This window comes from Microcebus murinus, chromosome 1, assembly GCF_040939455.1.
Source record: "Microcebus murinus isolate Inina chromosome 1, M.murinus_Inina_mat1.0, whole genome shotgun sequence".
Classification (NCBI taxonomy): domain Eukaryota; kingdom Metazoa; phylum Chordata; class Mammalia; order Primates; family Cheirogaleidae; genus Microcebus; species Microcebus murinus.
Window position 1 is genome coordinate 162,841,194 of NC_134104.1, and position 27,756 is coordinate 162,868,949.

A 27,756-nucleotide genomic window follows, 5' to 3' on the forward strand; every position below is an offset into this window, starting at 1 on the left:
TAAAAGTAGGCAGGCCTGTTATTTCCTTAGTGGTCTGTCTTTTTCCCCATTGGCCCTAATTTAATTTTTTTTTTTTTTTTTTTTAGACAGAGTCTCAGTCTGTTGCCCGGGCTAGAGTGCCGTGGCATCTGCCCAGCTCACAGCAACCTCAAACTCCTGGGCTCAAGCGATCCTCCCACCTCAGCCTCCTGAGTAGCTGGGACTACAGGCATGCGCCTCCATGCCCGGCTAATTTTTTCTATATATTTTTTTAGTTGGCCAATTAATTTCTTTCAATTTTTAGTAGAGATGGAGTCTCACTCTTGCATCAGGCTGGTTTCGAACCCCTGACCTTGAGTGATCCTCCCGCCTCAGCCTCCCAGAGTGCTGGGATTACAGGCATGAGCCACTATGCCCGGACCCTAACTTTATTTTTAATTTCATTTTTTTTAAGCAGCTAGATGCAGCAAATAGTATCTGGGCTTTCATATGTAAAATTGTTGTGACTGCTTCATTATGTGTCTCAGCATCTGTGAGGAAGCAGGTTGCTCAGGATGTGGGTAGATGGTGGGGTTTGGAGATGATAACTCTTTGAGCTGCTTTGGTGCACATGTGGAACATACCAGAATCTCTGGGAATGCCAGGTATGCGGAGCACATGAGGCATGGTTTTGTCCATGTCTCAACTCCCCAGAAAGAGGGGTGTTTTTGGAGCATGGGCTTTGTTGGCAATTTGGCCTGCCATGTTGACAGCTTGGAACTTGGATCTGGTAATGCTAGCAGGCCACTTTGGGACAAAGTCCTGAAGTGCATGAAACATGCCTTTTTTGGTAAGTGACCACATTTCCTTGTCCAGTATTTAAAATGTGCCTTTCTCTCCCATATAAGACACTGCCTAATTTCTTAAATAATCTAGATTTTTTTCAGCAATCATGTGTTCTTGGCTTCACAAATGTGGCAAATGGGGGTTTCCTTCTTTGAAGAAGAATCTTCTCCTTAATGAGGTTCAGCAGGAGGTTATGCCCTTTGAAGCTCAGGCAGACTTGGTTTGGGGAAATGAGGTCATGGGGATGGAATCTGATTCTGTGAAGTTACTGAGCTTCAAGACCTGAGAGAGAGAGAGAGAGAGTAAATGAGAGAGGGAGAAAAAGAAGAGAAGAGAGAGAATCTTTACCTAGATATCTGCCTCTATTATGGAGGGCTCTTAAGTAACAGCCTTTTAATTTTAGCTGATGAGATGGATTCCCAGTCATGGTGCAGCTCCTTAAAAGCCATTTCAGAGTTCTTTAAAGGTGACCTGAAGGTTTGCATTTTCCCATTGGCTGCTGCTTAAATTATGTAACATGAATGCTTCCTCCTAGCTTCACTTCTAAAATTGGCTTGTATCTGTGTCATCGGCTTTGCCTAATGAGCATGTCACACTTTGATTAGCCTACCCTGCAGTTAACCCATCCTTGACTCTCATGTTCAGAGCTGGGATCTGGAATCTATCAACCCAGTGCATGCTGTGATTATGCTTTAACGTGATCTCCAACCAACCCCTACAGACGTCACATTGAGGGCCCCCTCGCTCCATGAGATTGGCACCCTTGCCTCCCCTGCACCTATGCTCTAGCATGATGGTACCATAGTAGTCTTTGCTCCAAAGTGGCCACAAGTCTTAAGTGGCCGGCTCAGTGGTTATTTTTTGCTGTTCAGAGTTCTGGACTCTTTAGCGCTTTCTCAGCTGCAGAATAAAATTGCCACATCCCAAGCATGCCTAACCAGCTTGAAAGGATATAGTGTGTCTACGACACGCATCTTTGCCATGCATTCTCCAGCAGCAAGCACGGGCAGTCTCCTTAATTATACTCTAGGGCAGACTGAGTGTACTTAAGCCAAAAACAAAACTAAAGGTGTCTCTTGGGGTCATTTCTACACTCATGGATTGGTGATCCTGTGATTTCTTAGGCCTATGATTATGGCCTGCTTGCCTTGATGTTATCCATCAGCAGAAACCAATAGCTCTTGGGAATAGAGGTGATCCTGTTTCTAACTCAGCTAAGGGTGGAGTGAAGGGAAGTCTAGGTAGCTTCTCAGACCTCGCATCTCTGTTCTCAGGCCTGGTGGAGCCTGTGAACGTGTTGGACAATGGGGATGGCACACACACAGTTACGTACACTCCATCTCAGGAGGGACCTTACATGGTCTCAGTTAAATATGCTGATGAAGAGATCCCTCGCAGGTAAGCTCCTGGCACCTGGGGAATGGGTCTAAACCAGCCTTAGGCCCACCTCCCTGTACAATTGGCAAGCACTTTTCCAATGGCCATTCTGCCCAACCATTCATCCACCCATCCATTGCTTCATCAATCCACCTACCCATCCATTCCTCCACCGGTCCATCTACCCATCCATTCATCTACCTGTCCATTCACCCATCGACCCACCATTCCTCCATCTGTCAGTCCATCCACCCATCTACCTCTCCATCTGTCCATCCCATCAGCAAGTATTACCTGGAGCCTGCAGGCTCCATACATGTGTTACTGTAAAGTAGCCTTGACATCTGTGGTCCTGCTCTCTTCCCCCGAACCCCTGTTTCTTTCAGCTATCTTATGATTTAAGGTGAGCTGAAATTAAGAAGTTGGGAATCTTTGAAGAAACAGGAATATATTAGTTTAGCAAAGGCTTCCTTTTGGTGACCCTGCAAATAGTTTTCTGATTAGGACAGAGGTGTTTACTTCTTAAGGTTTGTTTGACAATAGCATCTCAGAAGGTTTGGGGTAGAAACTTTGTTCCTTGTTCATATTAATACAAAAAAATGTTACATAAACTCTTTACCTCTTAGAATACCCTCCAGAGGTTTTTTTGTTTAATCACACCTCTTAAGATGAAAAAGTTTTACCCATATCCCCAATGTATGCATTTTATATAGAGATATGCATATAGCTCTATGTAAAAATATATAATTTATAAATTATATTTGTATATTGCTTTACTAACAGATCATGTACCACATAAAGCACGTTAAATATAGAATAAGAATAATTATAGAATGCAGAATAAGGTGAGATAAAATATTAAAACTAAAGTTCCAGTATTCTCTTTCCATTTTGGTGACCATTGTTTTAGCATGACAGAAGTGGGTTAAATATATTTAACCTCATGTTTCCCAAACTATAGAGCCCTTCTTCCCTAAACTATATCTCTTCGAATGCACTAGGGGCGAAGCCAGTTTATCATATGATGGTTACTGCCTCATGGTTCTAAATTTCTGCTGAACTCACAGCACCTTGACTGACTCACTGTTCTATCTGCTTTAGAAATGCCCTTTTCCATCCCAGTCTCTGTGTAAGAGAGGTCAGATGTCGCTAGGTTGACATGTATCCTCACTGACCAGGGGTGTCTGTGTCTGTCCAGTCCCTTTAAGGTCAAGGTCCTTCCCACATATGATGCCAGCAAAGTGACCGCCAGTGGCCCTGGCCTTAGTTCCTATGGTGTGCCCGCCAGCCTGCCCGTGGAGTTTGCAATCGATGCTAGAGATGCTGGGGAAGGCCTGCTTGCTGTTCAGATAACGGTAACTTTGACTTATTTTCTGAGCCAAACCTCATTATTAAGACTTAATTTCTTGGTCTTCAAGAGCAAGGGTTTTACTAACCAATTTCTGAGCTGATGCAATTGTTTGTTAGATCCCCACCTGCCGCCCCATCAAAGAGTCAGTAGTTGTGCAGGGGAATAAGCATGCTCACCTGAGAGGTTTGAGGGCATAGTTCCAGATGCCTCTTTTTTTGACTCTCATGTATTTTGTTATTATATCTATTCCTATGTTTTTATTTAAAAATGTTTTTAATAACTCATTGTATCACTTAGGACTAAGTTCTGCTGCATATCATAGTAAACCCTAAAATAAGATTGGCTTAAACACGTGGGATTATTCTCTCTTGAAGAAGGCCAGAGGTAAGCCACTCAGGTGCTCTGTGGCTTACCCAGGAAGCAGGCTCCATCTCTCTGCTCGCCTGTCCTAGTGTGTGGCTTCTGTTCTTAAGGTCTCCTCATGGACCACAGGGCTGCCAGTGCTCTGGCCATCATGTCCACATGGCAGTCCAGAAGGAAGAAGAAAGACAGCAGGGAAAAAAGGGGCCCTCTCAGCTCAGCTCTCATGGACTTATAAGCCCATCTCATTTGTTGGGGCTCAGTGGCTGTACCTAGTGGCAGGGATGCTGGGAAGTGAAGTTAGTCCTCTGTTCAAGGAGCAGTGCACCTAGCCAAGAATTAGGACCCTGTTACTAGAGAAGAAAGTGTGAGTGTGCCAGTGTGTGACAGGAACCTCTGCCTCCTTACTTCTGCACATTTCAGTGGTTTGGAGCTAAAACACTATTTGTTCACTGGACAAAAAAATTACCAAAGGTTGACCATGTCCATCATATGGTGTTAAAGGGATCTATGACCCTCTCCTCTCCCTACCAAAAAGAATCCCAGCAGTAGATTGTGTTAACTGCTAGAGGCACTAATTAGAGAGCAAAAAACATCTCAAGGTTTTCCATGACTGCTGTCTACATCTTGACAACATCCTAAATAGCATTTCTTTATGATCCACAGGACCAGGAGGGAAAACCCAAAAGAGCCATTGTCCAGGACAATAAAGATGGCACATACGCTGTCACCTACATTCCCGACAAGACCGGACGCTATATGATTGGGGTCACCTACGGGGGTGACAACATTCCGTTTTCTCCGTACCGCATCCGGGCCACGCAGACAGGCGATGCCAGCAAGTGCCTGGCCACAGGTGAGTGCAGGGCTGCATCAGGGTCAGGAGTGTGTGTTTCAAAGTCAGAAAGCTCTAGCTCCTTTCTGCCACTGAATACCTGTGTCATCCGGGCAAGTTGCCCAACCTCCCTGAGCTTCAATTAGAAGGAGATTGAAGATCTTTTTTGAGAACATTTAGATTCAAGAAGCTCTTTTAAGGATCAGAGAGTGTTTCCAGGGTTATTGCAAAGATTAGATGAGGTCAAGCATGGAAAATGCTTAGCATGGTGTCAGGTGCATAATAACTATTATTATATTACTTTTGAAGTGGGTACATTTGTTGAGATCTCAACTATGAGGACAACTCCCATGAAAGGCAACTTTCTACTTTTTATGAGTAGATGGTTTAGTTACTCAAGATTCATTCAAGAGCAGTTCAGGTCAGCATTACAGAAACACATTAAGGACCTAGGTTTTTCCTCAACCTCTATGTGTAAGCCTCTTAGGAATTCTCCATGAATATTTGAACATCACAGTTCCTTTAATTTCTAAGACGTGAATAGTTGGCTATTATGGGCCTTTCATTTTTTAAGAATAGTTCTTGCAGCTTGGTATTACTGCTGAAAGAGATTTTAAAGCATGAATCCCCATGTCTGCAATGAGACGGATTTGCTTCTGTTTAAATAAGAAAACTAAACAGGTCCACCCCCTGGATGTGTTCTATTTCTCTTCTATCTCATCTTCTTCTGAGTGGAGAAAATGTACGGGTTTTCAGGACAAGGTTGTAAACTGCCAGGCTTGGCCCTTTTTGGCTCACCCCTGGCAAAAATTAAGAAATTTTGAAATGCTGGCCAATCTACCACCTCCTGGGTCTATGCAGCTGCCAGTGACAACTGGATTGTCTTTGCTAATCTGAGGGCATATTCGTGTTGGGTGGGGGCTTCCTTCTTTCCAGGCCCTGTTCCCTCCCCAGCTCAGGCAATGTCCTGAACAGAATTACTCTCGTTTGGGCCATACTTGGTCTGTCATTCAGAGCCTTCTGCAGACTGACTTCGGTCTTCTGCTCACTGAACAGACTTTTCTCACCACTGCCTGCTGTTCCAATACACTTTGCTTGCCAGTGTGCTTTCAGTTCACGCTTTTCCACATCCCTGACGTAGTGTGCCTCCTGGGTAAAGGGGAAGCCACAAGCCAGAGACTGGTCACTGGGGAGAAGTTGCAAGTCTCCCTGGCCAAGAGGACTCAACCTTCAGCGTTCAGCCATTTTCCCCTTCTTTAGGAAGTCCTTTGTTGATGTGGCAACCCTGGGATAGAAGTTCTTAGAACCTTTAAATGGCAATGCTACAGGGCTCTTCCCTGAAGAATAATTGATGATTTTTCTGTAGCCTGCTTCCTCCTCAGTGTTTCCACTGCAGTTTGAACTGTCGTTCTTGGTGCCTGGCATGTGTCCGTCTGCCTGTCAGACTGTGAGCACCTTGAGAGCAGGGACTGTGTCTTGCTCCCTGTAGATGTATATGCCTGGCACTTAAGGAAAGAAATGCCCGATATATGCTTGTTGGTGAAAGCTGACCTTCATGCCCACTCCCTTGAGTGCTGGCCAAGCAGGGCTCACCTTTAGTCCACACCCAGAGCTCACTTATTCAGTGAATAAGTGATGGGACGCTCCCTTGAGCAGCACCTTCCCCAAGCGGTCTTTGGGGCACCCCTGCATGGCGGCAGTTGGAAGCCTGACAGTTACAGATGCAGACAGCACAGATAAGTGTGATTTGTTCCTGGGCCTACAGGGCATGGATCCATGGCTGACCTTTCCATTCTCTTCTCCTGAACTTTTCTGCAGGTCCTGGAATTGCCCCCACTGTGAAAACCGGAGAGGAAGTAGGCTTTGTGGTTGACGCCAAGACTGCCGGGAAGGGGAAAGTGACCTGCACAGTTCTGACCCCAGATGGCACTGAGGCTGAGGCCGATGTCATCGAGAATGAAGATGGCACCTATGACATATTCTACACAGCTGCCAAGCCGGGCACCTACGTGATCTACGTGCGCTTTGGCGGTGTCGATATTCCCAACAGCCCCTTCACTGTCGTGGTGAGGAGAACCCCTTCTCAGGGGTTATCAGTAGATATCAGTAGAATAGTAATGGCTGCTTGTTGGGCCTTAACTGGGATACCCTCTCCTGCTTCTTCTTTCCTTAAAATATTTCTGTTAAGCAGTGATGACTTAGTGAGCCTTAGAGTCATCTCTAGAAATTCAGAGGCCTGAGGGGTTTTGGGGAATCTTATTGGCCACCAAGGTGTCTATCATACTGAGTGACTTAGGCAATATCCTGCCCCAAGTCCAGTTCAGAAAGATACACTTCACAGAAAAATACACTTTTAGAAAAATGTTTATAGGTAAGACATTAGAGTTTTTTATTCTGCCAGCTCGTCCTCCTTCTTCCGCCACCCTCATGGCTGTTCTGTATGGCTGGAGGAGGCAGCAGCCTGGAGCTGTTCTGTCTGGAGCCTCGACCCTGATACCCCAGCACTAAAATGCCTCCAGCTGCGTTCTGGAAAAATTCAAACTTTTCAGATGAGGGGGGATACCTTGTCTTTTGAAGGTAGCAACATCTGGAATAAAAGGAAACCATTATGTAAACATCTGGGTTAGCAAATGACCAGGGTTTTTAAACCAATTTCCTTTCCTTTCCCCTTTCCTTTCTCCCTTCTTTTTTCCTTTCCTTTTTCCTTTCCTTTTCTTTCCTTTTCCTTTTCCTTTCCATGGAGTCTCACTCTGTCACTCGGGCTACGGTGCCATGGCGTCAGCCTAGCTCACAGCAGCCTCAAACTCCTGGGCTCAAACAATCCTACTGCCTCAGCCTCCCAAGTAGCTGGGACTACAGACATGCACCACCATGCCTGGCTAATTTTTTCTATATATTTTTAGTTGTTCACCTAATTTCTTTCTATTTTTTAGTAGAGATGGAGTCTCGCTCTTGCTCAGGCTGGTCTCACACTCCTGAGATCAAACGATCCTCCCGCCTCAGCCTCCCAGAGTGCTAAGATTATAGGCGTGAGCCACTGTGTCCAGCCTTTAATTTCCAATTCTGAATGACTTATAGACCTTACTCTTGAGTATAATAGACGCATGTAGCTTCAGGCTGATCTTCCTTTGATTATTTAAGTTCTTCAACCAGAAAAGGGAAACCTTAGGTAGGAGCATTACCTCGTTTAACATTCAAAACCAGGCATTCTTGGCCCTTTTACAAATGAGCTATGCCCAGTCTAGACAGACGCCAAGTGCCATGCTGTCTCGCTTGCTGGTGTCCTTTCATGCTGCAGGGAGCAGCCACCTTTGACCTCAAGGTTCACAGGCCCTTAATGACCTGGCCTTGTGCACAGTCTACAAAGTACCTTCTAATTATTTCACTCCATACAGCAATGGAGAGGGGCACAAAGACTCCATCCCAAACACAAGCCTGAGGACTCTCTTCCAAGCAGTCTATAATCTGTTGTAGCTTTTTTCCCTTTATAGAAATTTATCTGTAAACATCGCACCAGAGGTCTGGAGGCTCTTTTATGTCTCAAATCTATAAACACTGGTCAACTTTTGACATTGTTCATTTGGGAGTGTTTTTCTCCTGTAGGGAGAAAGAAATACCACTAGAAAGTTTTTGTCCTTGTTTACAGATAAAGGTCCCCATTGTAATTTTAGGAGTCTGTTGTTATCCCATAGTGGATTTTATGTGGCTGGTTAGAACTGGACAGGATGAAGAGCGGCCAACCACTGGGCGGAGGCCATGGCCCTGCTGGTGCAACGACCTGGGGATAAGAGACAAGGTTGGGAGGGTCTGAGTGAGAAAATCAGCGGGAAAATACCATTTTGGCAGGTAGACCACAGTCCTGAAGTGTACGCTTCCAAACTTACTAGGAATAATGTGCCCTTGGCCCTGAACACACGCAAAGCAAGGGTACTTTGTGTAAACACACTGCCCCTGGCCACTGAAGGCGGAAAGAGGTGATCGATCACTCTTGGCACCTGGTTTGGGTCTTTGTTTTCTGATTCCAAGCTTTCCCCAGTCCTACCTAGGTAGACTTTCTGTTCATTGCCTTTGACAAGGTAAATTCCCTGCCTCCTTGTCTAGGTTTGAAGCCAAAAGGACACAGGCATCCAGCACTGTAGTCACAGCAAAAGCCTCAAGGAGCCGTGCAGGCTGGTTCAGTTAAATACATCACACGTGCACACACACACACACACACACACACGGCACGTGGAGTCACGGATGAGCAGCTTACCTGCCTGTTGCCATTGACAAGTCCTAGATGAAGACCATGGCTTAACCATTGAAAGATCTTGGCTGATATGTCCCTGTGTAGCCGCAACCTGGGCAGGCCCTATAAGCAAAGGACAGGGCTGCTCCAATGTGGCAGCTCACAAAGCTGCCTTTGTAAGTGAAGCCCCTGCTGCAGATCCCAAGATACACAAAAAGGCGTTCGCATGGACACATAGGCCTTCCTCTGTAGGGGAGACCTTCTGGTTCCTTTTTCCTTTTCTTTTCTTTTGAGACAAGTGCTTACTCTGTCACCCGGGCCAGAGTGCAGTAGCATCATCATAGCTCCCTACAACCTCAAACTTCTGGGCTCAAGTGATCCTCCTGTCTCAGCCTCAGAAGTAGCTGGGACCACCACCATGCCTGGCTAGTTTATATATTTTTTGTAGAGATGGGGTCTCAACTCTTGCCCAGGCTGGTTTTGAACTCCTGGACTAAAGTGATCCCCCTGCCTTAGCCTCCCATAGTGCTAGGATTATAGGCTTGAGCCACTGCACACAGCCTTCTTATTGTTTGTTATGGCAGAAGGGGTTGTTGAGAGGGCTCTCCTCCCTATTGGGTCAGCTGAATTAGGAGTTTTAAATCTAAGATTTTTTAAAAATGAATTTATAAAACCATTTAAAACATTAACTATAGATATTCATCAAGTAAAAAGAGACCTCTCTCTTAATACCATGCTACAGAGATGACTAGTGTTAGTTTTTCTCTACTTACACAGCAGACAACCCAGTTTTTGTGCATGGGATGAAACCATACATACGGCTTTGCAGCTTGCTTCCTTTCTCAGTGTGCCACTGATACCCTTTCATATTGATTCATCAGACTTAACTACTTCTTTAGAATAGCTGCTCAGTGCTCCACTGGACAGACTTGCTGTGTTTATTTGATCAGTCCCCTTACAGGTAGACATTAGGTAGCTTCAGTTTTTCATGACCATAAATGGCTTCAGTCAAGTTCCTCACACACATCATTTACCTATAGAGTCTCCTGCCAGTGTAGGCCTGCTTGCTGGAAGTGGGGTTGCGGGTTCAAAGGGCATGTGCATTTGGAGAGAGGATATCAACTTGCCTTCCAAAGGGATAGTAAGAAAGTCACCCGGGCAGGGTGGCTCATGCCTGTAATCCTGGCACTCTGGGAGGCTGAGGCAGGTGTATCGTTTGAGCTCAGGAGTTTGAGACCAGCCTGAGCAAGAGCGAGACCCCATCTCTACTAAGAATAGAAAGAAATTAATTGGCCAACTAAAAATATATAGAAAAAATTAGCGGGGCATGGTGGCGCATGCCTGTAGTCCCAGCTACTCAGGAGGCTGGATCACTTGAGCCCAAGAGTTTGAGGTTGCTGTGAGCTAGGCTAATGCCACGGGACTCTAGCCTGGGCAACAGAGTGAGACTCTGTCTCAAAAAAAGAAAGAAAGAGGTCCTTGCCTGCGAGAGTGGCCACTACGTTGGTGCTCTGGGGCTTGGACCCTGGCTAGCCAGAAAATAAACCTCCTCTTGTGTGATTGCAAAAAAAAAGAAAGAAAGAAAGAAAGAAAGAAAGAAAGAAAGAAAGAAAGAAAGAAAGTAGGCTCTCACAAGAGCCAGCGGCTCACTGTTGTCCAAGATGGAGCAGTGGCGCAGCCCCTCTCAGCTTATAGAATCTGCCGAGTAGCAGTATCCCTCCAATGTGATCCCAACTAATCTCCATTTGCCACCAACTAGGCCACGGATGGGGAAGTCACAGCCATGGAGGAGGCACCGGTAAATGCATGTCCCCCTGGATTCAGGCCCTGGGTACACTTTCGTTTCTTCCCTTTTTGCATTTCTGTGTTTACTCAGCCTTCATTTCAGAAAAGCTGCTGCCTGCTTCTGGGGGTTGCTTAAGCCCTGCGGGTGTCCTGGTCATTGGTATGTCCCCCACTGATCACAGTGATCCCGCTTTTTCTGTAATAAGATCACCCTTGCGTCACCATCCACGCTCCATGAATCGCCAGCCGTCATGTCTGTGATCATGCTCGGTGCAGTTTGTCTCTGTGTTTAAAGAGAAAGACGGGCAGCTGTCTGCAGCCCTCCTGCTGACTCTCGATCTGCACTTGCACATTCAGTTTCTGTTCAGGGGCAAGGCCCCCCCTGCTACTCTCTGCCACTTAAAACGCACCTTCTCTTCCAGGCCACAGGCAACTAAACCTTTCCAGGTGGAGCCTCTGGGGACACACAGACATTGCTGTCTCTCACTTTTCTACTTTCCCGTGGCACTGCTGGGAATTTTACACACAGACTGCCAAGTGATTTCTAGCAGCATGCCAGCATGCCTTGCCTAGTCCTCAGGTTCTGCTGTGGGCCCGGTGCATTAGACAAAGCCCATACCACCCTGGCAGCCACAGCCCAACTCCCTGCCTGCCTGGTTGCAGAATTCCCAGCAGCTCTGCCCCTGCCGCTTCACCAGCCCACACTGTTGTCTGCTTTTCCCAGTGACCACTGTTTCTTGTTTTTAGGTGACCGAAGAGGCGTATGTCCCAGTGAGTGACATGAACGGCCTAGGGTTCAAACCTTTTAACCTGGTCATCCCGTTTGCAGTCAGGAAAGGAGAGATCTCCGGTAAGCACTTGTCATGGAAGCTGTCTCGTTCGCACTCGCTCGCACTCGCTCGCCAGTCGGTGTTCCATTGTGCCCCAGACCTGGGCTCCTGGGTCTCGGTGGAGGGTGTGGTCTGCGGACCCCTGAGGTTACAGAGTGTTCCCTGTATATGTGTGTGTTTCTCTGAAGAAGTGGTTCCTTTACAACTTGCATTCCTTGCTTGAGAGGGCCTAGATTCCCTCTGGGTTAAGAACTGCTGTGTTTAGACGCCTCTCGACTATCAAGTTACTGTTCACCCTTTTTTCCTGCCTTCTCTTATTCTTTGACTTTTCCTGATATGACTTTGGCACTGAGGTATGTTGTACAAGAGTTACTTTCTCTCCCCAGCTTGATTTTAATGCCTGCTTTCTTTGTGTTGATGCTGTACTAACTCTGTATGAACTTGAATTTGCCAGTTATACAAAACTCTTTACTCTTATGAGTTAAATGCTATACTTTGTGGAAAACAAATAGAACCTGGAAAAGAAAGCAATTTTGTCTCTGTTTTCCCATCATGGGACGTGGATGTTTTAGATAACAATGAATGTTCTTGGGCCTGCAAACCTTTATTTTGAAGACATCCACACCCTGTGCTCAGCTGCTCTGGGGAAGGTTGCTGGTGGCCTCAGTGCCCTGTTTCCCTGTGCTCTGTAGGAGAGGTCCACATGCCTTCTGGGAAGACAGCCACCCCTGAGATTGTGGACAACAAGGACGGCACGGTCACTGTGAGATACGCACCCACTGAGGTTGGGCTTCACGAGATGCACATCAAATACATGGGCAGCCACATCCCTGGTAAGTCGTGCTTAGCAGTCTGGTCGGACACCACGATTCAGGGCCCTGAACATCTGGGCAGCTTGAGACATTCCCGTCAGCCCTGTGTGCAAAATGGCTCTTGGTGGCAGGCGTGGGAATGCAGCGATGACATCCCTGTGAAACCAACAGCCTGGGACCCCAGCAGACCCAGTGGATTTCCAGAAGGGACGATGCAGCTAGCGTCCAGGGTCACAGTGCGGGCCTTTGGGTCTGTGGTGGTTTGTGTTTGTCAGGATGTCTACTGTGGCCGGAGGATGAGCTAGGAGGAAAGTGTGGGGTGCAGCGGGGCCTCTCCAGCCTGGCCTACAGAGCCCCGAGCGGCGGGGCAGAGCGGGGGCAGGAGAAGAGCACGGGGCCCTTGACAAGGGAAGCCAGCTCAAGTGTCATGGCCATCAACCAGTAGTGTCAGTCTTGCTCTTTTTATGTTTTATAATTGTTCAAATATTTTTTATGTTTTAATTTAGTATTTTGAGTAGGTAGCACATTCACATGGTTTAAAAATAAAAATGGTGTGGAGAGAGGTTTCCTTCCCATCCATATCCTCCATCAGCCCTCTCCTTGAACCTGATTGTTGTTAATTTTTTGTTCAATTTCAGAGTATTTGTAAGACTCCCTATGCAAATGGGAATACAGATTTATAAGCAAATGTCTTCACAGCCCTTCCCCATTTGGATGAGCCGGTCCATGTTTGGCCGGTTCCCGAGAGAGGACATTCGGCTCTTCCTGCCTTTTACTGTCACTGGTCTTGCTGCAGCAAATAGCCTTTTGCACCTGTTGCCTCACACTCATGAAGACATACCTGTGGGATTTAGTTACCTACCAGAGGGGGAATTGCTGGGGCCCAGTTGTTGGCATCTATGACTTTTATTATTTTTTTTATTTATTTATGCTTTTATTAGAAGGCAGAGTTTCTTTATGTCGCCCAGGTTGGAACGTGGTGGCACGATCATAGCTCACAGCAACCTCAAACTCCTGGGCTCAAGTGATCCTCCCACCTCAGCCTCCCGAGTAGTTGGGACTACAGGCATGTGCCACCACCATACCCGACTAATTTTTTTAAATTTTTCTTAGAGATAGGGTCTTAGTATGTTGCCCAGGCCAGTGGGTCTCGAACTCCTCAAGTGATCCTGAGCTTCCCAAAGTGCTATGGTTACAGACGTGAGCCACCACGTCCAGCCTATGATTTTGAGAGATCTTGCCAAGTTGCCTTCGCAAGGGCTGCTCCAGTTCACAAACCCACCATCCATGGAAGACAGAACCTGCTTTTGCACAAATTCACTAGTGGAATATGCTTTCAAATTTTTGGATCTTTGCCAATCTGATTGTTGGAAAAAAGTCTCTCAGTGTTGCTTTATTTGTATTTCTCTTATGAATGAGATTGAGCAACTTTCTGTATGTTTAAGTGCCATTTGTGTTTCTTTTTCTGTGAACTGAACGTTTGGATCCTTGGACTGTTTGGTATTTGGTTATTGGCCATTGTCATATAGTTTCTAAGAGCAATTTAAATATTGGAAAGATTAGCCCTTTGTGATAAGAGTTGCAAATATTTCTGAGTTTGGCGTTTGCTTTAGTTTATGTGTATATGTGTGTATAATATTTGTTTAAACCAAAAAATGTATTATCTGGCTCTATTTAAGTGTCCAAAAGATGTAGATGTGGAGAGAGGAAAGTCTTTTTCGCATCTGCCTTCCACTTCAATTGCTGGTGTGAGAATGTATCTTTTTAGATGTCTCTCTCTTGCCTATACATATGCATACAGTCTTGTTTTGTTTTTTCTTTAAAGGAATGGCATAATGGTATTAGTATTGCATAGCAAGTTGCTTTTTCTCTTTCTAATGCAGGACATTGTGGATAGTCTCTCAAGTTAGTACACACAGATCTCCCTCATTCTTTTTAATAGCCCATGAGTAGAGCTGCATTTATTTTACCAGCCACCTAATTTTTGGACACTGGGGTCGTTTCCTGATTAGCACTTGGACAATATGGAAATGAAAGTGCTTGCAGAGAGCTGGAAGTGGGGCGGGCAGGGAGAACTACCGTGGTGGTGATTCCTAGGGGTGGAGTCCCCAGATTATAGGGCCTTATGTTTTTTTGTTGTGTTTTTTTTTTTTTTTTTTTTTTTTCTCTTGGAGTCAAAGTCTTGCTCTATTACCCAGGCTAGAGTGCTGTGGTGTCAGCCTAGCTCACAGCAACCTCAAACTCCTGGGCTCAGGTGATCCTCCTGCCTCAGCCTCCCTAGTAACTGGGACTACCAGCATGTGCCACCATGCCCGGCTAATTTTTATATTTTTGTTAGAGATGGGGTCTCACTCTTGGTGGTTTGTTCAGGTTGGTCTTGAACTCCTAACCTCAAGTGATCCTCCTGCCTTGGCCTCAAAGTGCTAGGATTACAGGTGTGAGCCACTGCACCCAGCTGAGCCTTATGTTTTGAACAACACGTGCAAATGGCCTTCCAGAAACTCCTTTCCAGTTACGGGTCGTTTCTCCATACCGTGCAGATGTTTCCTCCTTATTTGTCAAGTTGAGCCAGATTCCCTTGCCTTAACCCCCTCCCTAGAGGGGGAGCAGCCTTGGGGATTGTTTTTCTTATGTCAGGATTGAAGAAATAACACTGAGTAGACTCTGAGGTGTGCTGTGATGGCTGAGGGCACTAGTACCTCCTTTGTCTTCTGTCTCTAGACCTTCCTGCACATAGTGAAAGTTAAGATCCCAGTTGTGCGAGGTATTCCTTCAGCCCTTAATGAATCCCAATTCATGTGTCCTTTGCCAACCCAGAGAGCCCACTCCAGTTCTACGTGAACTACCCCAACAGCGGGAGTGTTTCTGCGTACGGCCCAGGCCTGGTGTATGGAGTGGCCAGAAAGACTGCCACCTTCACCATCGTCACTGAGGACGCAGGAGAAGGTACCATGTGGCTTGCATGTCATGTGTGCGTGTCCAGCCTTCTGTTGAAGAGTTAAGTAGACAGAGTTCCAGGGCAGCTTTTACAAATAAGACTATTAAATGGTAGTGTTTATCTTTTCTCTCACGGAAATATGTCTTTTCTGTCTCTTACCCAAAGCAGAAAATTTTGAAGACTTCTGTGTTCTAATTGAAATCAGATTCATGCTATGAAATATTTTATGTGACTCTTCTGGAATTTCAGTGTGTTTTGGTTGGTGATGTTTTTGATCTGTTTGTACATGTATCTACAGGACCACATGACTTATCTAGTGGCCTTTCTAGATAAAGTTGTGCCCATGCCCACTGTATTCATGGAGATTCCTAAATCTGTGGTTCTAATGGGACTTCCATGCTGGTATCCAGCACCTGGCCAGGAGAGATGGTGCCTGTCCGCCCCCACCCTGTGTGTATGATTGACGCAAGACGCAGTCCCTGTTTGTCCCTTTTTGTCCCATGCATTCTGAGGGTCAAGAGGACTCCAGAGTTACTTATAATGAGGAACTGAGTCATTTGGGGTGTCTTCTCGGTGTGCATTCTCACCGTGTGGACTGCTCTGTCCTGAAATGTACCTCTGCCCACAACTCAATGGAGCGAGTGTGTGAGTGTGTTGCCCCCCGGCATCAGGGCTGTGCTGGATGACTTGTTATTTCTCTTGAAACAAGGAAACTCTCTTTTTCTGATCCCTGCCTCCCTGCACACACTCACAGGTGGTCTGGACTTGGCTATTGAGGGGCCCTCAAAGGCAGAAATCAGCTGCATTGACAACAAAGACGGGACATGCACAGTCACCTACCTGCCTACCCTGCCGGGTGACTACAGCATTCTGGTCAAGTACAATGACAAGCACATCCCTGGCAGCCCCTTCACAGCCAAGATCACAGGTAGGGTTGCCTGGCTTGTGGGGACTTCCCTGTAGGAGGTGCAGCTGCCCCCAGCAGCCACTCTCTTCCTCAGACCAGGGCAGCAGGCTAGATGTCTGTCTGAGTTTAGGTCTCACGGAGACTCCTTGAAAAGGAACCAGGGGTGCAAGTCCAACTTTAGACTGGATAAATTCCTCCACTAGCTGATAAGCCAGGGAAAAACAAGAGCTACCAAAGGGCACTTACTTTGTGCCAGTGTGACTCTAGTTTGCAGAGAGCAAGCACTCAGATTGAGGCATTAAAATAATACTTATTTTGTGAGTCCATGAGCTCAGAGGTACCCGTCTGCATTACTACTAGGTAGAGTTTCTCCTCTCCATTTTACAGGTGAGAAAACTGAGGCTTGGCAAGGTAGTAGCTTAGCCAAGTTCACATGTGGGCATTCAGAGCCAGGTTACCTGATTCCAAAGCCCATACTCCTAACCTCTGTTCTGCTTGCTGTGTTCAGACCATGCTCTCAGTGGGTTATAAGGAAGATGCACACTCAAGGTTCTTCCTTGTCCCCATTGGTGCTTATACCTGTCCGTGAAGCAGCCAGTGGTTCTGTGTGGAGCGTGATCGTTGTTTCCCTGAGAGATGCCCATGGGCATGGCAGGCAAGTGGGAGGTGCCTTCCCCTGCCAGAGACTCCTTTAAACAGTAGCCCATGAGAACTCAGGTCTCCTGGGCTTCCCTGTAACCAGTCAGTTACATCCCTGTAACCATAAATCAGTCATTTCTTGTTGGGTAGTTCTGCTCATTGTCCAAGGCTCGTTTTTTCACTTAACGTTGGGAAATTAGTTCTTGCCTGTTCATCTGTGAATGGCATGTGGAAAGGGGGGCTCTGGAGAGCTGGAGTGACCACCTGTAACAGGAGCCATGCTGGGGGGCTGTTTCCCAGACGACAGCAGACGGTGCTCCCAGGTGAAGTTGGGCTCCGCTGCTGACTTCCTGCTCGACATCAGCGAGACCGACCTCAGCACCCTGACGGCCAGCATCAAGGCCCCATCTGGCCGTGACGAGCCCTGTCTCCTGAAGCGGCTGCCCAACAACCACATTGGTGAGCCCAGGCTGCCTCCCTGGCTGTAGCCGGGCCGTCTTGGGTGGGAGAAAAGGACTCCTGCAGTCCTTTCTTGGGAAATTGGTGGCACTTTGGAGCGTGATGTACTAAGCCTGCTGGCTCACACACATGCTGAAAGTCCAAGTGTGTTTCTGCATCATGATGTTGACACTTGTGGACACTTGGGCTGTTGGGAGTCAGGAAAGAAGTCCTGTTTCCATTCTTGCATGTATCTCTCTCCCGCTTCCTCTCCCTCATCCCTTTTCTCCTCCCCTTCCAAACGCGGTCTGTGCTCCTGTCCAGGCATCTCCTTCATCCCCCGAGAGGTGGGCGAACACCTGGTTAGCATCAAGAAGAACGGCAACCACGTGGCCAACAGCCCTGTGTCCATCATGGTGGTCCAGTCTGAGATCGGTGATGCCCGCCGAGCCAAAGTCTATGGCCGTGGTCTGTCAGAAGGCCGGACTTTTGAGATGTCGGACTTCATCGTGGACACGAGAGAAGCAGGTCTGTGGGGATGGTCGTGGGGGAAGGGCCCAAAGCTTGTGGGAGTTGGCTTCTTTTTGCTCAATCTGCTTCACCTTTCATTGTACCAACTCCTTTTTCTTTCTGAGTATCCTTCAAGCTGTAGGTCATTCCACCTGCATCATTGTTTAAGACTCATAACCATTGGTAAAGTAGGTATTGTCTTTGCTTTATTAATATAGATAAAGAAACTGAGGGTCACAGGGGTTATAGGCCCATCTGCTCTGGGATTTCAACCCAGAGCCGCAACAACTCTCAGACCCCTTTTTATTATCTATGCTCCCACCATTGTTCTCAGCTTCCCAGGGTCTCCTGGACTCATCCCAGGCAACGCTGGTTGGGCCCTGGCCAAGACCACGTTCATTTGAGCAGGGCTCTTATGGAAATGAGGCATCTCTTTCTGTTCCCTCTTTGAGATGTTTTGCATTAGATTAGGTCTCTCCCAAGCTTGCCACTTCCCTGTGCCTTCATCTTCTGCCTTGAGTGACAGCCACACTGGTTAATTCCAGACAAAGCGACAGTTCCAGGGGGAGGGGCTGGAGAAAGTCCGGCCCTGAGGAGTAGGCATGATCACTGATCACTCACGTTGTTCACTGCCACATCTGCTGAGCTGGTCGAGATAGCATTGCGGCTCTCAGGTCTGTGGCTGGTGAGAAACCCCCGAGGCAGTGCCTGCTGTCCTGGAGGCACGTGGGCAGAGTCCTCTCCAGCAGGTTGCACGGGACCTGTGTTCCGTGGATGTTAGTAGGTATCCTTGAGGAAAGTGTTCTCCAGTCAAAGCCATGTTCGGTAGCGTATTTCACTATCGTGCTTCTCACCTGCCCCGGGTTCTCCACACAGGTGCCACCATTACTTTCTTTTTGCTGCTTGGTAATAGTTTGAATTTCAAGGGTCGATGTCCTTTCTGCATTCATTGAGCCGCCCCTTCCTGAGGACCTGCCGTCACAATGACCTGGGGCTGCTGCATTGCAGGTTACGGTGGCATATCCTTGGCGGTGGAAGGTCCCAGCAAGGTGGACATCCAGACTGAGGACCTGGAAGACGGCACCTGCAAAGTTTCTTACTTCCCCACCGTGCCTGGGGTTTACATTGTCTCCACCAAATTCGCTGATGAGCACGTGCCTGGTATGTGTGCCCCCGCCCGCCCTCTGTGCTGCTTGCGCTCTCCGCGGGTGCCGTCCCTCAGCCTCTAGGCTGCTCACGGGGCCTCCTTGGTTCTGGCAGGGAGCCCGTTTACGGTGAAGATCAGCGGGGAGGGCAGAGTCAAGGAGAGCATCACCCGCACCAGCCGGGCCCCGGCCGTGGCCACCGTCGGGAGCATCTGTGACCTGAACCTGAAGATCCCAGGTGCGCATGGGGGGCTGGGGCAAGGGCAGCCGGCACCTCCGGAAACTGAGTCCAGGCAGGGCCCAGAACATACCATCCACATCGGCTGTGGTGACCTTTTTATTTCATTTCATTTTATTATTTTGTTTTATATTTATTTTCTTAGAGGCTCATCCAAGAAAAATAAATCTGTTTACCCTGTTGCATTTTTCTTCTTCCAAATGAAAATAGCTTTATTGTGTCACATGGGAGAAACACAGATATGTTTCTAGAGTTTTAGATTTACTATCTATTAAACAGAATAACGTCAGTGAGAGGACTGGCCCTGACATGGCAATATCTGGAAGTATTTAAGAGGTGGCAGTCAAGTGGCATTCTTCTAACATTTCCGTTCATCTCTTTCATTCTCGCAGTTAGATCGAGGGCAGTGCTGCAAAGCTGGACGGGCCACCTCGAGCCCTTCAGCAGGGCGTGTTTCCCAAGGGGCCCAGTTAGCTACTGGCAGGCCAGGTAGCCTGTCTGAAATGTGGCCCAGGGCCCCGCTAGAAAGAATCCTCTCAAAGAGAGTTTACTGTGCGCGTGAAAGTTTTGGGGCTCTTCTCCCAGAAGTCAGCATGTGCTGTGGAGTTGCGCCGGCCCCACAGAGAAGGAGCAGCCGGCGGTCTTCAGGTGGCCTCCCGGAGAGGGCCCGGTCTTCCTGCACTGTGTCCTTCTCCTGCCCTTCTTGGCATGTTGACTCTCCTTCTTGGCTGTAGTGGACGAGTTCTTGTGTAGACACACCAGCGCCGGGCCATGTATGAACATGGTGAAAGCCTCATGACTGTAGGGTCGAGTCGTGCTCACTTAAAAGGAGCCGTGCTGATTGTCTGTGGCCATGTGGCCTGAGATGGCATGAGTGAGCCCTGCCTCATGTCCCACCATCCAGGCAGATCACGGTTCCCAGCTGAGCCACAGAGCTGGACCCCAGCTGCCTCCACCCTCTCAGACACGTGTGCTCATATCTGTTGCACAGGTGCACCCCCTAGCCACGGTGTCGTGGGTGTCTTTCCACCTCAAAAAATAGACTTTCATATCTTTTTCACAACCCCAGTGAGATTCCGTTTCATGTCTAGGTGTGTCGTCCTTGCATGGGTGGTCTCACTTCACTCATGCTCATTTCCATGCCTCACCCCTGTCGTCAGCGATGCCCTGACATTTGCCACCGCCTGCCCAGGCTGTTGGCTCTGGGACGGATGCCCTGCGTCAGGATTGCTGGTCTGTCAGCAAGACCGCGCCTTGGTGGACGGGCCTTGCAGGCTGCCCTCCAGAAAAGGTGCCGGTGCTGTTGTTCCATGCTTCCCGCTGGGCCTGGGCATTGTCTTTCCTCCTCACTTTGGCCAATCCGATGGGAAAGGTTGGTATCCAATGTTCAGTTTCATTTCTCAGATTACTAGTGACCTGCACTGTGTTTCATTTGCTTTACACATGTCCTTTTGTGAATTATCTCTTCCGTTCTCTTTGCCTATTTGATTCTTGAGGGACTAGCAAGTATCTTTGTTCTAGATGGACATTGACCCTTTCTCTTCCAGCCCTTGACTATTTTATTATCCTTTTTAGTTCCTTGGTACCATTTGAGTCGGTGAGGTGAGCTTTTCCCCCAATTCCCCGAAGGACTCTCTCTCGTCAGTTACAGGGGATAGCTCACCAGCTTCACATGTGCATAGGGCCCAGGTCAGGGGGCTCGCTTAGTCAGTTTGGGCTGCTATACCAAAACAACATAAACGGGGTGGTAACCAACAGAAATTTATTTCTCACAGTTGTGGCAGGTGGAAGTCTAAGACCAGTGCACCACAATCAGATTCTGGTGAGAGCCCTCTTCCAGGTTGCAGACTGATAATTTCTCCTTGTATCCTCCCACAGTGGAGAGCAGAGAGAGCAAGCTCTGTTGGAGTTGCGGGGGCAGACATACTTAGAAGGCCACTAACCCTATTGTGAGGGCTCCACCTTCCTGATCTCTTTTAACCCTGATTGCCTCCCAGAGGCCTCGCCTCTTAATGCCACCATATTGTGGGGCAGGTTTCAACATAGGAATTCTGGAGGAATGTAAACATTCAGTCCGTAACACAGGCAACCCTCTCCTCAGCTTCCATTCCTTTTTCTGTCCTCAGGTCTCAAAGTCGTGACCTGCTCATCCCAGATCCTGTAGGGCTGGAGGGTGCAGGCTCATCCTGGCTCTAGGTGATGGCAGTGCTCAGCACCCCGCACGAGGCCCTCCTGTCCCCACCGCGGCAGCGCAGGCACAGTCGTTAGCATGACGCGAGGAGCTCATGGGAGCAGACGTGGTCTGTGTCCTGGTGTTGGTGACCTGAGGCATTGCTTTTCTGAAAGTGTGGCCTCTGGTCTTCAGTTTGCTCGAAGCTTTGTTCATGCATGGTTTCCCCTTTGCAATTGCGACTGATGTGTGTTCACTTTTTTCTCTAAATGCATTGTGTCTTGTTGCCTCAAAGAAATGCCAGAGCTTCTTGAGAGTAGGGGATGATGATTCTTGTTTCCTGCCCTTGAAGGAAAGAGCCTGTGTCACCTTTGGTCTAGAAACATCTGAGCTACCCTAGTCCTTCTTCTTCTTCCTTTTTTTTTTTTTTGAGACAGAGTCTTACTCTGTTGCCTGGGCCAGAGTGCCGTGGCGTTAGCCTAGCTCACAGCAACCTCAAACTCCTGGGCTCAACCGATCCTCCTGCCTCAGCCTCCTGAGTAGCTGGGACTATAGGCATGCGCCACCATGCCCAGCTAATTTTTTACATGTATATGTATATGTATATATTTTACTTGTCCAGCTAATTTCTTTTTATTTTTAGTAGACACAGGTCTTGCTCTTGCTCAGTCTGGTCTCGAACTTCTGAGCTCAAATGATCCACCAACCTCGGCCTCCCAGCTAGTTCTTTATGTGCTGTAACTGCCGGCTCAGGCTCTGGTTCGAAGCTACCATGTGGAATTAACTCAGCTGCACCCAGGAAGGTTGTAAAAATACTCAGTGGGGCAAGAAGTGTCAATGCCCCAGAATGCTCTTTGTGCTGTGAGGCCTGCGGGCCTGCCCACTCCGTGCTGGCCATAGGCGGGCCCGCATCTGGCCTGAAGGGGATGAGACCTGAGCACCCCACATCCGCCGGCTGCACCGCCTCGGCTCTGCTGCTTGCCCTGTGCGTCTGCCGTGCCCTGCTGCGGCCCTCACCCTAACCCTCCTCTCTCTCCCAACCTCCCGCCCTCTTTCAGAAATCGACAGCAGTGACTTGTCGGCCCACGTCACCAGCCCCTCTGGCCGTGTGACCGAGGCAGAGGTTGTGCCCATGGGGAAGAGCTCGCACTGTGTCCGGTTTGTCCCCCAGGAGATGGGCGTCCACACGGTCAGCGTCAAGTACCGTGGGCAGCACGTGACGGGCAGCCCCTTCCAGTTCACCGTAGGGCCGCTCGGTGAGGGAGGCGCCCACAAGGTCCGTGCAGGGGGCCCTGGCCTGGAGAGAGGAGAGGCGGGAGTCCCAGGTGAGCGCTGCGGGCAGAGTTCTCACTTGAGAAGAATAAGGGCTGCACCTAGGCCGTGTGAGACCCGCACACATTCTGCAGGGAAGGCTCTGATAGGTGGTGGAAGGGCGTTCAGTAAAACAGGGCATCCGTGACTGCATGTAGGGATTGCTTGCTTGTGCAAAGCTGTGCAGGTTTCTTGCTAAGGGCCTTCCTTATTAGTGTGCATCTTGAGGCGAGCAGAGTAATGCCTCTGTTTCCAGAGTGTTGACAGAGCTAAAGTTCTGTGGAACACACTGAAATGCTACAAAACCAACTATAAAGTTCCCCTCCCATGGTCACTGCTGCTGGGAAGATCTATGGGGGAAAAGCTGAACATTCTCATCTTTTTCTGGCTTGATTTAGATGTATTTAAAAGATGCCAGATTTCCCTTGAACTTAGTTACCTTTTTTTTTTTTTTTTTTTTTTGAGACAGAGTCTCACTTTGTTGCCCAGGCTAGAGTGAGTGCCGTGGCGTCAGCCTAGCTCACAGCAACCTCAGTCTGCTGGGCTCAAGCAATCCTCCTGCCTCAGCCTCCCGAGTAGCTGGGACTACAGGCATGCGCCACCATGCCCGGCTAATTTTTTCTATTTATATATATTAGTTGGCCAATTAATTTCTTTCTATTTTTATAGTAGAGACGGGGTCTCCCTCTTGCTCAGGCTGGTTTCGAACTCCTGACCTCGAGCAATCCGCCCGCCTCGGCCTCCCAGAGAGCTAGGATTACAGGCGTGAGCCACCGCGCCTGGCCAGAACTTAGTTACCATTGACAGTGCTTAGGACACCTCAGTGATGGCCATTGCTTGGGTTCTGCCTGGGGTGAGAGAAAAAAGGACAGGGCCAGCAACAGATCAAACCCAGCGCTGCAGTCTTGAACAAGAAGAGGGGCAGGGGCTCTCTTGGGCTTGGTCACTAACCAGGTGTTTCTTTGCTCCCAGCTGAGTTCAGCATTTGGACCCGGGAAGCTGGCGCCGGGGGCCTCTCCATCGCTGTTGAGGGCCCCAGTAAGGCCGAGATCACATTCGATGACCATAAAAACGGGTCATGTGGTGTGTCTTATATTGCCCAAGAGCCTGGTATGTACTTGAGCGTTGCAGGAGGACGTTTTCCTTGTTTGAAGATGGTTAGGTTGCAAGGAACAGACACCTATGGAGCCAGTGCAAGTGGATGAGGGACTTATGTGTATGGGCATGTGGGAGAGCCTCCTGGGGGTCTAGTCACAGGACACAGCCAGCCCTCCAGGGGTGGGGATTCCGCCTTGCTTTCTCTAGCCTTTCTCTGTTGGCCTTTCTGCTTCTTGCTTTCGTTCACTGGCTTCATTCTTTCCACTGACCAGCCTCTCTCTGCCCAGCATGCCCATGGCTGGCTGCCCCAGGACAGTAGCCTTGGCGTCCTAGCTCCCCATAGCAGGAATTCTTAAGCTTTTGTGTGCCACTGACTCTTGGCATCTGGTGACTGCTCTCAGGATAATGTTTCAAAACATATGAAATAAAATGTATAACAAAGGAAGTCAATTATATCAAACTGTTATCAAAATTTTGCAAGGACAAATATGTATGCTAGAAACATGTACAAATATATGTATGTCTTCATTAATATATTAAATCATTACATATATTAACTCCCTTAATTTCAAAGTTATGGTAAGTGTAAATGATAGGTCAAGATACCTGTACAACTTTTTTAAATGATATAAAAATATTTGATTTTTAATGGTGGTACAAGTCACAGGTACTTCTAATGTGGTGTGACTTCTTGTTGACATTTCTAAAGAAAGGAAATGGTAAATTTCGGTTTGAGGTTAGTGAAAATATAGATGTGATTTTTTTTTTCCTATTCAAGTTCATAGATCTCCTGAATTCTGTACACAGACTATTTGGAGAACCCTGTGGACCCTGGTTAAGAATCCCTGACTTTGGCCTGGCGCGGTGGCTCACGCCTGTAATCCTAGTACTCTGGGAGGCCGAGGTGGGCAGATTGCTCAAGGTCAGGAGTTCCAAACCAGCCTGAGCAAGAGCGAGACCCCATCTCTACTATAAATAGAAAGAAATTAATTGGCCAACTAATATATATATATATAAAAAATTAGCCGGACATGGTGGAGCATGCCTGTAGTCCCAGCTACTCGGGAGGCTGAGGCAGGAGGATTGCTTGAGCCCAGGAGTTTGAAGTTGCTGTGAGCTGGGCTGATGCCATGGCACTCACTCTAGCCTGGGCAACAAAGTGAGACTCTGTCTCAAAAAAAAAAAAAAAAAAAAAAAAAAGAATCCCTGGCTTTGCCCAACCAAGAAAATCGTATGCCCCTCTTGGCCAGTCAGGCGTGGCCATGGACGAGGGCTGGGTTTCAGCACTAGGTCAGAAGCAAGAGGCCACTCTGCAACCACTTTCCAGAATCTCTGAAATGATGGGACTTTCCTGTCCTCATAGGTAACTACGAGGTGTCCATCAAGTTCAACGATGAGCACATCCCCGAGAGCCCCTACCTGGTGCCGGTCATTGCACCCTCCGATGACGCCCGCCGCCTCACTGTTATGAGCCTTCAGGTGAGACGCAAGGAAGCATCCGTCTCGTGGCCACAGGCCGACCAGCGAGACCCTTGGGCTCCTGAGGCTGCTTCAATCCCTTAGGTGCTGAGGCCCCATTCTCGTCTGACCGCAGGTGTTGCCAGCTAGGCTGTCCATGGCAGTTAGCACTCCACAGGGCAGAGGACAGTGGGGCCAGTGGAAACAAAGTACATTCCTTAGTGTTTCCGGGCAAGTTTGTTTTTAAATGTCAATTTAAGAGAAATAAAGGGAGCCTTTTAAGGGATAAGGAGGGCTTTCAAGACAAAATAAACACAAAAATAACAGTCCAGTGATTAGCCTGCTGTTGTTGGCTGCCTTTTCCTCAAGGCAGTCCACTGCAATTTATTTTATTATGATTTATTCATAGCAAGTGTGCAAGGAACTATGTTTAAAACTTTATCAGTGTTACTTCAGTAAATCCTTGCAACAACCTGGCAAGTAGATTCTCTTGACCCCATTTTAAAGATGGGAAAACTGAGGTACAGGAAGGTTTAAGCTATTGGGAACCAGCGAGTATGAGGCAGAGTGAGGTCTCTGGCTCCCAGACATGTGCTCTTAATTGTAACCTCCTTCATCCCCACCCTGACATTGTGACAAATTGGTTGCATGGTCCAGCCTATTGGGGTACCAGGCCACTTAATTCAAGGCTGCATTAGCACCCTCAGCCAAACTAGGAACCACTGGGGATGCCTCTGCGTCTTTGCTCAGGACATGGAAGATAATTTGGTGTCATAAGTCGGAGCAGCAATTAAGTTGTGGAATAACACTAGAATCCCAAAATATGACTTCTGGGAAAGAGAGTTTCTGAATAGCCTTCAGCTACCCCCAATTCTTGAATTGATTAAAATCTAATCTTGTATCTCAGATTGATGATATTGTTGGATCTAGTTCCATGCACTTGGTTTGCATTTGAGACCCTAACCGTACTCCGAGGAAACTGGCACACTACCAGCTGTTCCAAACATGAGTCTTTCATTCAGGGACACAGACAGAACCCAAACCAGAGTCCCAGTCCACAGATTGAAGAGGCCTCATCGGCATAATGCCAAGGGTGCTGACTGGTCACTGTGGTGCAGATGTTTTTCTTGTGTTTCATTTAAAGGCTTCTTAACAGAAGTTTCTTTTGTGGCCAACTTAACTAAAACCTATGGAGGAAGATAAACTCAACCTTTGTTGAGGGCAAGTAGCTGCCTTTGTGCTTCTGGACGATTTCTTTCCGAATCTTCCGAGGCGTTTATCTTCCTCTTGAGGATTTAGTGGCTGGTGGATTCAGGTAATGTAAACAATTCTTCTGTATGAGGGGAGCTGGTTTGGAGAAATCACTCCAGAAAACTTTCCTGTAGGGTCCTCTCGTCACATCCGGTTACAAATATTTCAGGAAGTATGCAGCAGGGTATCAAACTTTTGTGACCAGCTGCTAGGGCAGCAGGGACGTGTTCGTCAGCTTCGCCTCCTGTTCTTCCCAGATCATTTAATGCCTAGTGATATGTAAATTATTTATCAGAGATTTGGTGGAGGCCTGCCCAGCAACATCTGGTGCTCTGTAGGAAAGAGAGGCATGTATTGTTTTGTTTTGCATTTGAGACTTTTTAGAAAATTGCAATCGCTGGTACTCTGTGCAAGGGTGAGATGGGAGTGATCTGGTGATCAGAGACTCCTTAATTTCATGGTCTGTGCTTCCTCGAGGTCTCTAACCCCCAGGGATGCACAGTCCAAAGTAGGTTCTGCAGTGATGGAAATGTTCCATATATCCACTGCAATATGGTAGCCACAAGCCACATGAGGCTATTAAGCACTTGAAATATAGCCAGAGTAACAGAGGAACTGAATTTTTATTTTTAAGTGCTTTAAATTTAAAAAAATCTATCTATAGATATATCTATATATATCTATATATAAATATGTATATATTTATATATATAGATACATATATCTATATATATCTATTTATATATAGATATCTGTATATAGATATATATAGTCACAGGTGGCTAGTGACTACCAAATAAGGCATTGCAGCTTTAGGGCTCTTCTACTAAGATATGGTCACTGGGCCAGCACCCTTGGCATCGCCTGGGAGCTTAATAGAAACGTGGCATCCCAAGCCCCATCCCAGATCCACTGGCCAAGATCCTCAGATGATGTGCTTGCACCTTAAGTGTGAGCCCTGCTGCTTTAGGAGTTATCTTCTGAGGAGTGTCTGCCCAACCAAGTTTAAATCAAAACTGCTAACTTGTAAAATTTTGCTTTTCAAGATTGGTCTGTGTGAAAATGACTAAAATGTTGCTGCTCACCTTTGTTCCTAAACATCTAAACTTCTAGTCCCCTCCTCCAAAGAAGAGGATATAGTTTCCAAGACAAAGCATGAAGAGTGAAACTGATCCAAGGAAGAACAAAAGCTGTACTCCTCCTTGTTGCCTTGTGTGGGGTACAGACAACTTCTAATAAACTGACATTTTTGAGCCTTTCTTTGCATGGGC

The 27,756-nt window shown here is 47.6% G+C and overlaps 1 protein-coding gene across 4 annotated transcripts in view; it reads left to right on the forward strand.

Annotated features, from left to right (window-relative positions):
* FLNB (filamin B) overlaps positions 1 to 27,756 on the forward strand; it is a 150,743-nt gene that overhangs the window by 112,402 nt on the left and 10,585 nt on the right. Inside the window, exons 26-42 of one of the 4 annotated variants that reach the window (XM_076009013.1) lie at positions 1,208 to 1,281; positions 2,036 to 2,202; positions 3,380 to 3,536; positions 4,559 to 4,748; positions 6,546 to 6,793; positions 10,715 to 10,786; positions 11,488 to 11,590; positions 12,263 to 12,403; positions 15,200 to 15,328; positions 16,075 to 16,248; positions 17,167 to 17,325; positions 17,629 to 17,832; positions 18,823 to 18,975; positions 19,075 to 19,197; positions 22,426 to 22,692; positions 23,651 to 23,788; positions 25,140 to 25,255. In XM_076009013.1, coding sequence (XP_075865128.1) covers positions 1,208 to 1,281; positions 2,036 to 2,202; positions 3,380 to 3,536; positions 4,559 to 4,748; positions 6,546 to 6,793; positions 10,715 to 10,786; positions 11,488 to 11,590; positions 12,263 to 12,403; positions 15,200 to 15,328; positions 16,075 to 16,248; positions 17,167 to 17,325; positions 17,629 to 17,832; positions 18,823 to 18,975; positions 19,075 to 19,197; positions 22,426 to 22,692; positions 23,651 to 23,788; positions 25,140 to 25,255 — 2,615 coding nt within the window. The remainder of the gene's footprint in view (positions 1 to 1,207; positions 1,282 to 2,035; positions 2,203 to 3,379; positions 3,537 to 4,558; positions 4,749 to 6,545; positions 6,794 to 10,714; positions 10,787 to 11,487; positions 11,591 to 12,262; positions 12,404 to 15,199; positions 15,329 to 16,074; positions 16,249 to 17,166; positions 17,326 to 17,628; positions 17,833 to 18,822; positions 18,976 to 19,074; positions 19,198 to 22,425; positions 22,693 to 23,650; positions 23,789 to 25,139; positions 25,256 to 27,756) is intronic. The other 3 variants (XM_076008997.1, XM_076009001.1, XM_076009005.1) reach the window with 3 other exon arrangements.